General features: G+C 38.9%; 1 protein-coding gene across 2 annotated transcripts in view; it reads left to right on the top strand.

The window, feature by feature from the left end:
• Positions 1-14,211, top strand: part of LOC145447814 (snRNA-activating protein complex subunit 4-like) — a 49,167-nt gene that overhangs the window by 30,246 nt on the left and 4,710 nt on the right. For both annotated transcript variants that reach the window (XM_080326091.1, XM_080326090.1), the window contains exons 14-18: positions 6,819-7,047; positions 8,692-8,786; positions 9,797-9,984; positions 12,216-12,376; positions 13,203-13,271. In XM_080326091.1, the coding sequence (XP_080182217.1) occupies positions 6,819-7,047; positions 8,692-8,786; positions 9,797-9,984; positions 12,216-12,376; positions 13,203-13,271 (742 nt within the window). The remainder of the gene's footprint in view (positions 1-6,818; positions 7,048-8,691; positions 8,787-9,796; positions 9,985-12,215; positions 12,377-13,202; positions 13,272-14,211) is intronic.

Genomic DNA, 14,211 nt, shown 5'->3' with positions numbered 1-14,211 from the left:
AACTTTTTGCAACTTCTCTATTTTTCATACCAATTTTTACACCAATTTTTACTGCAACTTTTATCAAATAATGCGTCGAAATGTGAAGGAGTGATTTAAAAACATGCTATAAACTATTTCTAGTGTGGTTCTATACTCTTTAATTTGCATAACAAAGGGCTATATGATGGGTTAGCTGCATCTCATTGTTATCTATGACACTACCACTGCCAATCACGACTGTTTCTGAACAATATGTAAATAGATCGCTTTATTAATTCTGTCCATTAAAATTGAGTTTCGCTTTTCACGAACGCCCAGGCGAGACCGCCGAAAATTACATTTTCATTTGATCACCTTTTTCAGGCTATTGATTTAGTTAAAGTCACCGATAGTTAGTTTTTCTGCAACGCCTTGGGTCAAGTTTGCAGACCTAAGGGTTTTGGGGTGTTTTATTCGACTTGTTTTAGGGTAGGGGGTTATCGCTATGCTGTTTGGATTTTTGAGGAAAATTATTCTCGTATTGAGTCATTTTCTTGCTGTGTACCGCAAAAAAATATAATTTTGGGCGGTCTCGCCAGAACGTCCTTGAAATGACCAAGTAGCAAATTTGACAGATCTGCAGGAACTAGGCCACACAACGGAACCTTTCGAGTATCTCATACCCTTCTAATTCAACGAAATTTTAATTGCAATTTTTTACTGCAACTTTTATCAAAGTTAAATGCAACTTTCCTCGATTTTAGTGCAACAAAAACTTGCCCTAGTAATCACTCGAGTCGCGACTCAAATGAAGTCATTTTCATTAAGACTTAATAGGGTTACCATTAGGGCTGGGCAAAACCGAGTACCTGAGTGATTCGATTCTGAATCACGTAAAACGCTTCGAGTCGAGTACTCGAGTATCACTCATTATGACGTCATAACAGAATATAATATATCAAAGTTGAAAAACGTTCCTTTTATCCCACCACAAAGAATATAATGCCTGTTATCCGTCTCATTAAAGATACTCTGGTATTTTTTCAACCATAGCGATGTCATTGCTCTTCTCGACAATGTTGTGGGATGATGATGACTTTGAAAATGTGTTATTTCCAGTAATGATCGTAGCTTTGTACTATGTTTCGTATGCTGCGACACGGCCAATTGAGGTTTCAAGGCTTCCTCAGAGGAAAATAGTATCAAAACTATAATTATCGATAGTAAATTAACTTTTAGCTTCGAGGAGCGTATACTTTCAGTGCTCGAAAAACTCACCTTTTACTACTCGACTCGAGTCATTACAATAAATACTCGATTCATTGAGTACTCGAATCATTGTGCCCAGCCCTAGTTACCATATTATGTCCTCTTAAAAGAGGATTTGTCCTATTTTTTCAAGAAATTAAAAGTGCCCAAATGTCCTCAATTTTGGAATTTGTCCTCTTTTTCTAGAAAAAAGTATTAAAATGCAAGCAATAACTCCGACTTACTGAACGTCAGGTTCGGCTATAAAATAAACGAAAAATACATAACACAAGTTGAGATGTCGGGAAAATCAGTTGAAAAAATTTCCAAATCACCCCTTTCCGACTCCGGTATTATATCTTTCAAAATGTTGGAAAAGTGGACTCAAGCTATGATCTCTCAAAATATGGTAACCTGAATTTATTAACATTTGGACCAGTGGATCTCAACCTGTGAGGCGCGCCCCCCTTGGGGGGGGGCTTTTGGGGCGTGAAACGTGTGAAGGGGGCGTGAAGGAGCTGTCAACTGAAAAAAAATTACCTCCAATTCAAGTGTGTTTCTCTATATATAAACCGAAATTCATATTTTTTAATTCTCTCATCAACAGTCATAACCTTCTATACCATCAAACAATCTGTTGGGGTTGCTAGCATCCCGATTGTATAACCTAGTTCCTGGAGAGCTGTCAAATTTGTTACTTGGTCATTTCACGGACATTCAGGGGAGACCGCCAAAAATTATATCTTTAACCGATTGGCACCGGCTGCAGATTTCGAAAAATTTTACTTCAATTTTCAAAATCGAAAAACTGTACCTTAATGGGATCCGAGTACGGTAAACAAGGTAGCGTTCGAATCAGAACTTCAACGCGGATCCGATTGCGCCACTCAAATCATTTCGAGCTCTGTGTCTGGATACGTATATCCAGAGCAAGCCGAGAAAACGTTGGTTGGAAACAGAAATGCTAAATTGCGGGTCTTATGAACCTTAGTATAGGTATCCGATGACGATAGAGTCCTATGTATTGTATAGACACAGTATTCATCGTTCTAGAGAGCCCTGAGTCGACCCTCCACGTCTAGCAGGCGATAATTTCTAATCAAAACAATACCGACCGTTTTAGTCAACTCGCGGCAGGCCGCTGAGAGAGTGAGTCATGGCGCGCGTATGGTAACTTCGAAGGCTTATAATTGAAACTGTTGTAGAACCTAAAGCAGTAATTTTAGTATTCCTAGACGTATATTATACAGTCCTTACCACAATGATATACTGCAAATGCTTATCATTACTGCAAAGTAAAGTTTATGACGTTATTTGGTAGCACTTCCTTCAAATATATACACACCTCTTGCACGTAATGCACACCGAGTAATATTGCAGTTATTACCTTATATACATCACTAATAACTGTTGTCTGATGTAGATATAAGCCTATGGGCATGTACTCTTCACAAAAACAATCTAAGAATGTCTATTACCAATAGAATTCAGGACATATCACTTTATGTTACGGATATTCGTCCCTGCGTTTGACACTACCGTGGTAGGCTGCAGGAATTCTCTTCGCGATTTTCAGAAGCGACCTTGGGGTGGCTTAGGCAAACTAATGTTGTTTATTTTGGCCTTGAAGGTGGATATTGGCTAGTTCTATTGAAAGAGACAATCCGCGAATGCCTATCATTACTACAACGTAAGATATATATCGTTATACGACAGCTCTTTGTATATCCAGATGCACACTTTTGCGTAGATATATGCGCTGAGTAATATTGTATTTATTACGAATTATACTTGACTATTAGCCATTATTTAGAAACGTATAAGAAACAACTATTCACAGACACAATCTATGAAGGACGTGAAGGTATATCACTATTAGAACTCGATATATATCCCCTTATGTGACCAGTAATCATCCCTCTGCTTGAAGCTGGTACGGTAGGCTGCGAGAATTTGTTCCCGATTTTCAAATGCAACCTTGAGCGGTGCAGACATAACTAGTATACTATGTTTGTTTTAGCAAGAAAAACAGAAGCTGACAAGCGCTATTCATAGAAACAAACTACAACAGGCTATGATGAATAAAACCAAATATACGACGGTTTACATGACGGGTATATCGGGAACGCGCGTGAGCGCAAAATGATGCGGTCGGCGGATATTTTTGTCACTCGGCCTATCACATAGATTTTGAACACGTTATATGTAACTAATATCAGATATGAAGATATGTGTGGACTTGTATCGACACTAGCTTTTCATAGAAAGAAACAACTATGCTCTAAGACGGCCAGAACGAAACATACAGCAAGTTATGTGAGAGTGGTCAATGACGCGCGCGTTGCCGAAACAGTGTATTTTGCATCATATTTATCTACGGTCTTTGGTATCCGATTTCGATGTCTTAGATATAATATATATCAAATATTATGGTATCAATGAACTTGCACAAACAATATCTATCGGCAGAAATAAACAGCAACGACCTAGTACGATCAGAACGGGATATATAGCGGTTCTATTGCAGTACGCTTCCCTCGTACCGGCAATGGGTAAAAATACCCACGCCGGCGCCAAACGGTTAAGCGGTACACAGCAAGAACATGACGCAATACGTGAATAATTTTCCTCAAAAGAGCCAAACAGCATAGTGATTTCTCCATCACTCGTCTAAAACAAGTCAAATAACTCATCCCAAACCGCCTGGGTCTGCAAACTTGACCCAAGGTGTTGCAGAAAAACTCATTCTTGGCGACTTTACCAAAATCAATAGCCCGAATAAGGTGATCAAGTGAAAATGTAATTTGTTGCGGTCTCGCCTTTGCGTCCGTGAAATGGAAAACTACGGTGTCTCAAATTTAAACGACAAGATTACTGGAGCGATCTATTTACTATTTTTCGGATATGATCTTGCTTGGCAGGGGTAGTTTAACTTCTTGCTTGCAAGCCATCGTGTCGCAGATAGCACAGTGGGATGCTGCTAACCCATCATATAGCTCTTTGTTTAGCAAATAAAAGAAAATAGAACCACACTGAAATAGTTTATGGCATGTTTTTAAATCACTTTGTTACATTTTGACATTTGACAAAAGTTGCAGTAAAAATTGGTATGGAAAAGTTGCACTATAAAATCCCTCCAAACGGCTTGGAACATGATTGTACATTAGGGTTGTCCAAAATTTGGAAAATCTCAAAAAATATGCGTGTCCATGTCTCATTCTGTAGATTAGTGATAAAAAACGTCAATGAACCTGCAATAAGCTCACAGGAAAGTTGTTAACATTTGTCTAAATGCGTTTGAAAGTAGCTGGCATAGAGTGGGCGTGTTAGCGACCATAGAACGGCGAGAAGACTAGTAATCACGAAATCACGGCTCTTGATTGGTTAATCAGCTATGCTTGAATGATCACGACCAAGGCGGATTGCTGAATATGTGCTTCTACTAGTTCAAGAAGTACGCTAACTGCAATGATGATTCTGTAAGCGCATTGTACGTTGGTGATTAAATAATAAAATGAGACACTTGGTCATTGAATTTTTAGTGTTAAAACTATATAACGATAGGTTCAGAACAACAATACCCTCTTGCAGGCATGACAGAGGTGAAACAGCGAATTCTTGTGAACTTATATATCCCAGAAATACCTCTCTGATATGATTGAGAGTACGCTAAGTGGTCCTGCTTTTCTGGGTGCAGTGCAGGTAAGGTATATTAGTTATCGCCCAACTGGTGCAGCACACCATGTGAGATGGATTCTGGACACAATCCTGTATGCTCAGAAGATATGTGGGCCGACCAGGTAGCTGGGACTCTGAAAAAATTATCTAACGCACAGCTTCAATACATTCTTTTTTATGTACATGTCTGGTTTGATTCAAGCATTAGTCGTGATGCAGCCGGTAATGATCTAAGATTCATTATGGACATGCTAAACAATGCAAGCGAACAGTCTTTTTGCTGACCCTACCAGCATAGTCAATGCTTGCCTTTATACTTTTCCCGGGGCATCATTGAGGATTTTGACACCACTCGCGGGTATGATTCATTATGCTGCAAGAATGTGACAAGTGCCAAGCATAAATGGCTGATTCATCCAGCCCGTACAGCTTTTAAGAGTTCAATTATATAGGCTACCACGACCAGATAAGATCAGACACAGTAGTGTCAATGTCAAGCTTTATATTTGTATTCAATCATGGTACATCCTTTCTGAAACTGGAAGTTCGTTTACCACTTGCATAAGCGCCTTTGCAATATTTCTTCTCGTGTTTTTGTGCTTTCCCTCGATGAAAATAAGGCATACAGGCTACAACGGTTGCCTTCACAATAAGCCATCAAGCCATGTATTTAAAGTTTTTGTGAAGCAGCTGTTCTTTGCTCATCATGTATTTCGTCACTCAACATGTTCTGAATTAATCTTAAATCATTATCTGCGGACCAACCTACAATGCGCTTACAGAATCACCGCCGTTAGCCGACTCCTTGACCAGCTGATCACCAATCCGCCACCGTCGTGATCATTGAAGCATAGCAGATTAGCTAATCAAGTGCCATGATTTCGTGAATACTTGTCTGCTTGTCGTTCTATAGTCGCTGACACGCCCACTCTACGGCAGCTATTTTCAAACGCATTTAGACAAATGTTAACGACTTTCCTGAGAGCTTATTGCAGGTTCATTGACGTTTTTTATCCATAATCTATAAAATGAGACATGGATACGCATAAATTTTGAGATTTTCCAAATTATGGACAACCCTATTGTACATGATTCTGAGTAACTAGGAAGCTGTCGGAAGATGTAAAAAAAAGTTGCAGAAACTTGCCTTAGTTATAATGATAGCTACACAGTTTTTACGCAATCAGATCACAATTAGAAAAATCACTATAATCAGATCTGTTTCCGATTCCGTTGAACGCTCTCTCATTCGAAATTTCATGCCGGTGACGTCATATTTTGTGATACGATTGTTGATGTACAATGTTCTTTACCATTCTCTACTAGTCGCCGACGATTAGCCCCTGACGAGTGTCAGCCGACAATATTCGGGTTCATTACAATATGAATATACCAGGCTTGTAATGACTCGAGTCGAGTCTCAATTTTCTGACGACTCGACTTGACTCGAGTCATTTTCGCAAAATTCTGAAATGACTCAACTCGGACTCGAGTCATTGCGCATGACTCGAACCAAGTCATATGACTCGAAACTCAGACGGCCAGGACAGTCATTTCATTGTCATTTCGAAGAACAGTAAAGTAACCATACTATTGGGATTTCGTCTATTGGTACTGGTACTTGAAAATGCGACCAGAAACTGCAATAAGTGAGGAAAATTACGATAATATTAACCATTCGATGTCACCAAACAGAGATATAAAAAGTGGGTTAACAAGACTTTTATTGGGAACTGAGCAATCAACACAATGACTTGGACTCGGACTCGAGCCACAATACCATGACTCGACTTGACTTGTCAAAACGATAAAATTAAGATTGACTTGTGACTAGGAGCCGTGGGCCTCGGTTATAACCCTTGAATATACTATTTAATAGCAATTAGAATTCTCTAGTCCAGGTCTTCTAACAGCTTCGTTTCATTCCTCAGGTCGCAGAACACGGCGAGAGCAAATGGGCGATGGTGTCGCAAGCGTTGGACAGACGAACGGACAACCAAGTGTGCCACCGTTGGAAATACATTCAAAGCTGCAAACACAAAGGCACCGAGATGGTCTACAGAAAAAAAGGGCCGAAGACGGTCCTGGACGGTCTGACTGCCGTGAGGCAGAGACTGCTGGAAGTCATCGAGGAGCAAGAGAGGAATAAAGCCAACGGAGGTACGGACGGACTGGCAAGCTACTGGAATCTCATATTTTTAGAATCATTCGTTAGGGTAACCATACGTCCTTTTTTTTCAAAGTGAACTCGGAAGACGCCCAAATGTCCTCTTTTTTTAGATTTTGTCCTCTTTTTTGAGAATTTTGGTTAAATATATGGCAAAATCAATTCTATTTTGGCTTTTTTTAAAAGTGTAAGCTACTCGGAAGAAACCCAAATGTCCTCTTTTTGAGAATTTTGGTTAAATATATGGCAAAAGCAACTCTAGTCAAACGATCACAAAGTGGGAAAATTTACCGCTTTTTCAGGATTTTCCTACGGTATCGGAGGTCTGAAAATTTTGAAAACGTGTCCTCTTTTCCGATTCCCAAAATATTGATCAGCCGCAAAGATACATCTTGCAATCGCGAAAGTAGTTGCCTCCAATAACCCGATAATAGTATGCGGACCCAGGGCTGTTCAAAAACAGCTTCTTTTTTTCGCATTCCGAGTATTCACTGATTGAATTGTTGGGTTGCCTAAAAAAAAAACGCGGAACACCAAATTTGGCTCGATTTCAACCAGAAAAGCCGCCGCAAAGCCTATTTAAATTTTTAGATTTATAATGAAGAAAAAAAATTTTCTCGAACTATGAAGTTGTTAAAAAGAACGATACTTTACAATTTTTGCTCTCTTGCAACCGGTAGAAGCGGTATTATTACAGTTAAAAGTTTTGGATGTGTAAAATTAGCATTAATGGTGGCTAATTAGAGAATGATTGTTCGAAAACTCCAATAACTTCGCTTCTACGGTTAGAATCGCGTCAAATTACTTTTCTGTCGTTTTTGCAGACTATATAACAGTTTCATGGCGTTAAGAGTAAAATTTGGAAACACCATTTAAGATTTTTCTTCAGTATATTCCCAAATTGAATTGGCTCTGCGGCGGTATGAAATCAAAGGAAATTCCGGGTATGAATACTATAAAGTCGAATATCAATTTCCTACTGCAAAATCATTGCTTCTTCCGGTTGGAATTGAGTCGAATTTGGTGAGCACCGTTTTTTTTCAGGCAACCTCACAATTTTACATATTTTACCGTCATGAAATGGTTGAATTGTCTACAAAAATGACGCAAAAGAAATTTGACGCCATGCCAACCCATTGAAGCGAAGTTATTTCAGTTTTTCATCAATCATTCTGGGATCACCCACCATCAATGTTATTTTAGCAAATCCAAAACTTTTTGTTGCAAAATTGCTTCTACCAGTTGGAAGTGAGCAAAAATACTAAAGCGTCGTCTTTTTTAATAGTTTCATGGGGTTGACGAAAATATGAAAAATAAAAAATTGGTATTTTTACTGTTAAATGCAAAAATTTCAAGGGGGTCTTAGGTGGTTCGTTCTGGTTGAAATTGACCCAAATATGGTATGCAGCGTTTTTTTCTAGGCAACTTGACAGTTTAATCAGTGAATCCCCGGAATCCGAAAAAAAGTTATTATTGAGCAACCCTAGGTGTCATACTACATGTGATCAGCAGAACCGGTGAAATTTGTAAAAAAGGTAATTTTTGAACCAGCACAAACTTGTATTTCATAAGTACATAAAATATCGCTTCGAGGTTGATTGTTTGACGACGCCAAAGACATACTCTTTTTCTTACAGACGAAGAACATTTCGCTCTGAAAAAGCTTCAGTCCAAGATCACTCTGCCCAAAAATCATTCTGCCGAAAAGAAGGTTCCTTTACCAGTGCAACAGGTGACCGCAAATTCTACCTGGACAGTTTTACGACGATAATAATCCGTGCTAAGCTTCGGTAATTTTGAATCACCATTCCAGAATAGATCTGAATCATCACAGGTTCCGTCCACTTTGAATCAGGCCGCACATTGGCACATGTGTTATGTATAGGACGATTTTTTTTTAAATGTCAAAATATGTCAGAATTTTGTCAAAATTGTAGCGTTAGGTCAAATAATGGTCATAATTGTTTACACAGTCAAATATTTTATGAAACCTGAATTTCGTTTGTATGTTTGTACTGTCAGTGAACTTATCATTTGACATTTAACAGCTTGTAGCTAATTTTATAGGCCTACCGCTGTAGACGGCCCATTATCTGCTCATTCTGAAGCATAAACGGTCAAATGAAACAGATAGCCTATGTTTACATGGTGTTATGGTCATCGTACCGCAATATCCTAACTGAAGCAAGACTGCGTGGGCATTGGTTCTTATATCAAGATGAAATATTTTGATGTAGACGTCATTGTCAGAACGAAGCAACACGGTGTGGCACCAGTAGTGTACGCACAACTTGAGTGTTGCAAGCCAACAACTGCTGTTGAACGTCCTTTCTCCATTCTTGACAAACTTCTTAGTAGGGACAGACACTCTCTACCGGAGAATGTAGGAAAGTATCTTTCGTTGTACTACAACAAATTTCAATTAGTTCTACCATAACGCGTGATGTAACTACTAAAACTCCTCATAGGTCTAGATTTCGGTAACATGAACTTTTTTGATGTAAAATTCTGTTAGTTGTTAAGCCAAAAGAGATTTCTTAGGCCAAACCACTTCGTAAAGACAGACAGTTTCAACCAGAAAGGAAGATAAGTAGTATAATTCTAGCATGTGCGAAAACACATAATTTACATACATGATGACAAAATTTTGTCAAAGTTGATATTTTAAGGTAAAAAATGTCAAAATCCGCCCTCATAATAATGTGCATGCTTACATCCAATACTCAACCATGTTATATGAAGGTGATAAAGCCGTGCGTTTACCGTCCGCATAAGAAATGGAAGTGGCTGCAGGAAAACTTTTCGGAACGGGTCGCCTCCGCTAAGACCGCGGAGGAAATGTTCAAGATTTACAAAGAAGTCACCGAGGAAGTGGAAAAAGTCAAGTTCAACACGAAATGCATCCGGACGGAGGAGCTTCGAGACGCGACGTTAGTCATCGCGCTCTTCAGATTTGGACATCTAGACGATTCTAATTTTCATGCTAATTTGTTTCTGGTTTTCTTGAAAATGCTACAGGAGAGCTATATCGTACGGAACGGTCCAAGCTTGCTGTACAGGCGATTGCCATTTATAGCTTTTCAAATTAGATTAGAATCTCTTCTTGGAGGTACAGAACTTCGATTACCCCTGACGCCCCTGACCGCCCTGTGTCAGCCGATAATATTCGGGTTCATTTCAATATCAATATGCTATTCAATTTGATTAGAATTAGAGTGATAGCAACACAGTGTGTTTCCAAACTGAATTTAAGTTAGAATTACTGAATCTGCAAAAACTCGGAAATTGAATTACATTCGAACTTGACAAGGAATGCTAAAAAATCAGGGTTGACACCAAGCACAAGGTTCCAAGTCACAAGTCAAGCTCACTTTTTTAGTTTTGACTCGAGTCGAGTCATTTTCAATTCACCACCGAGTCCAGTGCAAGTCATTATGCTCACAGTTCGGTTTTCACAATGACTCGATTACGAGTCGAGTCAATGCAAAAATAGTCTCGAGTCGACTCAATTTACGCATTTGAAAAAATGACTCGAGTCAAGTCAAGGATCATTGCAAGCCTGCAAAAAAACGAAGATATGTCCAAATAAAATCAAGAGTTACACCAAGCTTGACTTGTCTGGCAGTGTACTGTTCTCCCGTATCATTTTCACGGAAACAAAAAATTAGATTGGAATTTGAATTTCTAAATTATCTAGTTATCAAAATCTGCACACTAGGGCAGAGTAAAAAATATAAAAAAATTCCAAAAGTGGCGGTGGTGTAAAGTTACGGTCTTACATATCAAGTGAAATACTTCTGTCACGATTTTAGCTTCCTGTACCCTGTGGGGGCCGTCGCAATTCCGTATAACTTTGTCTTGAAACCGTACAGAAAAACCTCGTAAGCGAATTGAGTAGAATCAAGCACTGATGCGGTGGGTGCGATCTGAAAAGTGCATAATGACAGATTTAATGACTGTGAAACATACCCATCAGGGCTGTTCAAAAATGAACTTTTCCTTCAGATTTCACTGGCTACTTGATAAAATTGTTAGGTTGGTGAAAAACACGCTACACACCAAATTTGGCTCAATTCCAACCACGAGAAGCAAAGTTATTGTAGTAGAAAATTTCTAATTCCATGATTTTGTAATAAATAATTGAAGAGCTGGTCACCGTAAATACTATTTTATTCAAATCCAAATGTTGTTTCTGCAATAACTTCGCTTCTATTGGTTGGAATTGAGCCAAATTTGGTGTGTAGCGTGTTTTTAAACAACCTAACAATTTTATCAAGTAGCTAGTGACATCGGAAGGAAAAGTCTTTTTTAACAGCCCTAATACCCATCAATTAGAGCCACTCTCGTAACCTACTCAAAAATGCAATCCCCTTCTACTATAAATACTGCCCGGATTACAGATTGCCTCTGTTAGAACCAGACTTTTCACGTATGACCAACCTAGTTTGGAAGGCATCAGCCGACTACTGGCTTTTTGAGTAGTTCTAGTTCGAGTTGAGCATTTTCAAAGTGAGTAGTTTATTTCTAGTGCATGCGAGGAAACATTAGTTGCCGTTGTTTAGCCTAAATTGGCGTGAAATTTTAGTACCTAATTGCTATTGCCACATAATCAAATCTAGTTTCTAGTTCTTATTTTGGTTCTATTGCTAGTAGCTAATTTCGATAAATGAGTAGTTCTAGTTGCTGGTTGCGAAATATGAGTAGTTCGATTCTAGTTCCAGTGGCGATTTATGAAGGAAATCACTTTTTTCGCAAATTGTACTAGCTACTCGATTAAATTGTTAGGTCACCTAATTGAAGCCTGCAAACCAAATTTGGTTCAATTCCAACCAGTAGCCGCATTGCTACAGGAGAAGAAAGTTTCTATTTATTATATAAAAAAGTTTCCAAATTTTTCGTTCACCCCATGAAACTGTTAGGTTGTCTGTAGAAACATTTTTTGTTGTTCCCACCGTAAATACTATTTTACTCAAATCCAAATTTTTCGACGGCAGTAACTCCACTTTCACTGGTTGGAATTGAACCAAATTAGGCGAACGTTGTTTCTACGGACAACCTAACACTTTCATGGGGTGAAGGCCAGAACAATTTGAAGAAAACGTCATTTTTGGACACCCCTAATGCTCTGGCAAACATGTGAAGTAACCCTCTTCTTTTTCAGCATGATTTCGAATCTTTGCCAGACCGCGATCTGCAAGCGGTTTCATCCGTGCAAATGTATGGCGCGTCAGGAAGGCACCAACATCCACCAAGTCCGTCAAAAAGTGCTCGGATCGCAAGCCACGCTCGATGCCAAAAAGATCTTTGTGCATTACGTTAAATGTAAGTCGGAGCAGGCCGAAATAGATTGATACTTTCCGTTTTTCAGATCATATTATGAAATGGCGCGCATTCATGTCGTGAATTTCCTCAGACCTACCGGTTTGTAGCCCTATTTTCCAAGTATCAGGACTGATAGACGAAATACAAATCATGTGGAACTCTAACATCGTTCGAAGTTACAGTGAAATGTCTGTCTTGGCCGCCCTAGTCTTGCGTTATGCACAATGACTTACGATACGAATGGCCATATTGCCTTGACGTGCAATTCTCAGACACTTCCAAGACAGACCCGCTTAGAACACTGCCCAGGCTTCCCTGCACGATTAAGCGTGACGAGTCTCTCAGCAGGTCACGTGTCTCGCTAGTCACAATATCGATTCCTTAGTCGCTGAAAAGCATTCTCGGGTATATCGTGCGCAGCTCGCAATTCAATTTAAAATGAAATTGATGACCATGATATCTTTTGTTGTATTTGTATTTCTTAAATAAAATATTACTTCTTTTGTGGTAGCTATGCCCGTTGCCCATGTTAGAGAGCAAGGCGTTGTACTGACGTTAAGTTTCAAAAACGTGATTGCTAAACTTAGTGTCCTCTTTTGTCTTTATTGCATTCTTGCTGCCCACTGCCTCTACGGTATTTGAAAAGTGGTCCGCGACCCGTCTTGTGTTAGCCACCCTGGATCTGTGTGTGCATAAAAACCCTATAACTGTGTTGTCTCTGTGTTTGCATAATCCCACGCCAATAGCGTTGCGAATTGTTCTGGAATGCTACGATCCTGCATGAACCGTAAGAAGAGTTTCCCTTAATCTACCGATTTTTTCGCAGCCTTGAATATCAATCCCGAACGAACCCTGCAGGCCATCGAAAGCTCACTGCCAAAAGACAAGGAAGCTGGTGATCTTTTCATTATAAGTTATTTTAATATTAATAATAATATGTCAAGAAACTGCAGAGGCGCAGAACCACAATATGGAATTAAAATATATATTCATGAGGGTCGTTTGATGATAATAACTCTTTCCAAATTCTACCGGATAGTTCACAAAACGGACAGGCTGGCTAAAGACGCTTCAAATGAAGGCAGATCAGGCAAAGGCAATAAATTCTGGCATTGACAAACGTATGTTGGAAAATCCTGTACGCTCGCAAAACTATTGGAAATATCAATATCATTTTGTGACACAATTGTCGATATACAATGTTTTTTTGCAATCGTCCACTAGTTGCTGACGATAACCCTTGGCGAGTGTCAGCCGGAAATATTCGGCTTCATTTCAATATGAATATACTATTCAATTGTATATTAAAATATTGCACCTCCTAGAAGCTCAACAATATTAGGCTTAATTCAAACCTGTAGAAGCGAAGTTGTTAGAGTTGAAGAATTTAACATTTTTCAAAAAAAGGTGTAAATTTATTTAAAAATTATTGATTATAACCCTCTGTAAATACTATTATTTGAATCGAAATCTGTTTACTCTAGTAACTGCACCTCTACTGGCTAGAATTGAGTCGAATTTGGGTTTAGGCTACACCCCTAGTCATACACCCATAACTTGGAAACTAATGGAGCATTTTTTCCGAAATTTAGACACAAGGTGCTTCTGTAGATATTTCATCGTTGAATAAAATTTGGTCAGAAATGGCTGACAATTTTTCTATTTATACCGTGTTTCCGCGATTTTTGAATGAAATTTTGGCAAAAATTCTTGTGACGTGATGAAATTTTTTTGGTGCTTTTGTACATTTTAATCACCCCAAAATACCCGGAGAAAAGTTTCAGGAAAAGTTTCTGAAAATAATCTAGAATCTTTGTGACTGACGTTGCCAGAGG

Source organism: Botryllus schlosseri, chromosome 10 (assembly GCF_051294905.1).
Source record: "Botryllus schlosseri isolate E-star chromosome 10, Bs_hap1, whole genome shotgun sequence".
NCBI classification, from domain to species: domain Eukaryota; kingdom Metazoa; phylum Chordata; class Ascidiacea; order Stolidobranchia; family Styelidae; genus Botryllus; species Botryllus schlosseri.
This window is presented reverse-complemented; position numbering and strand designations above follow the sequence as displayed.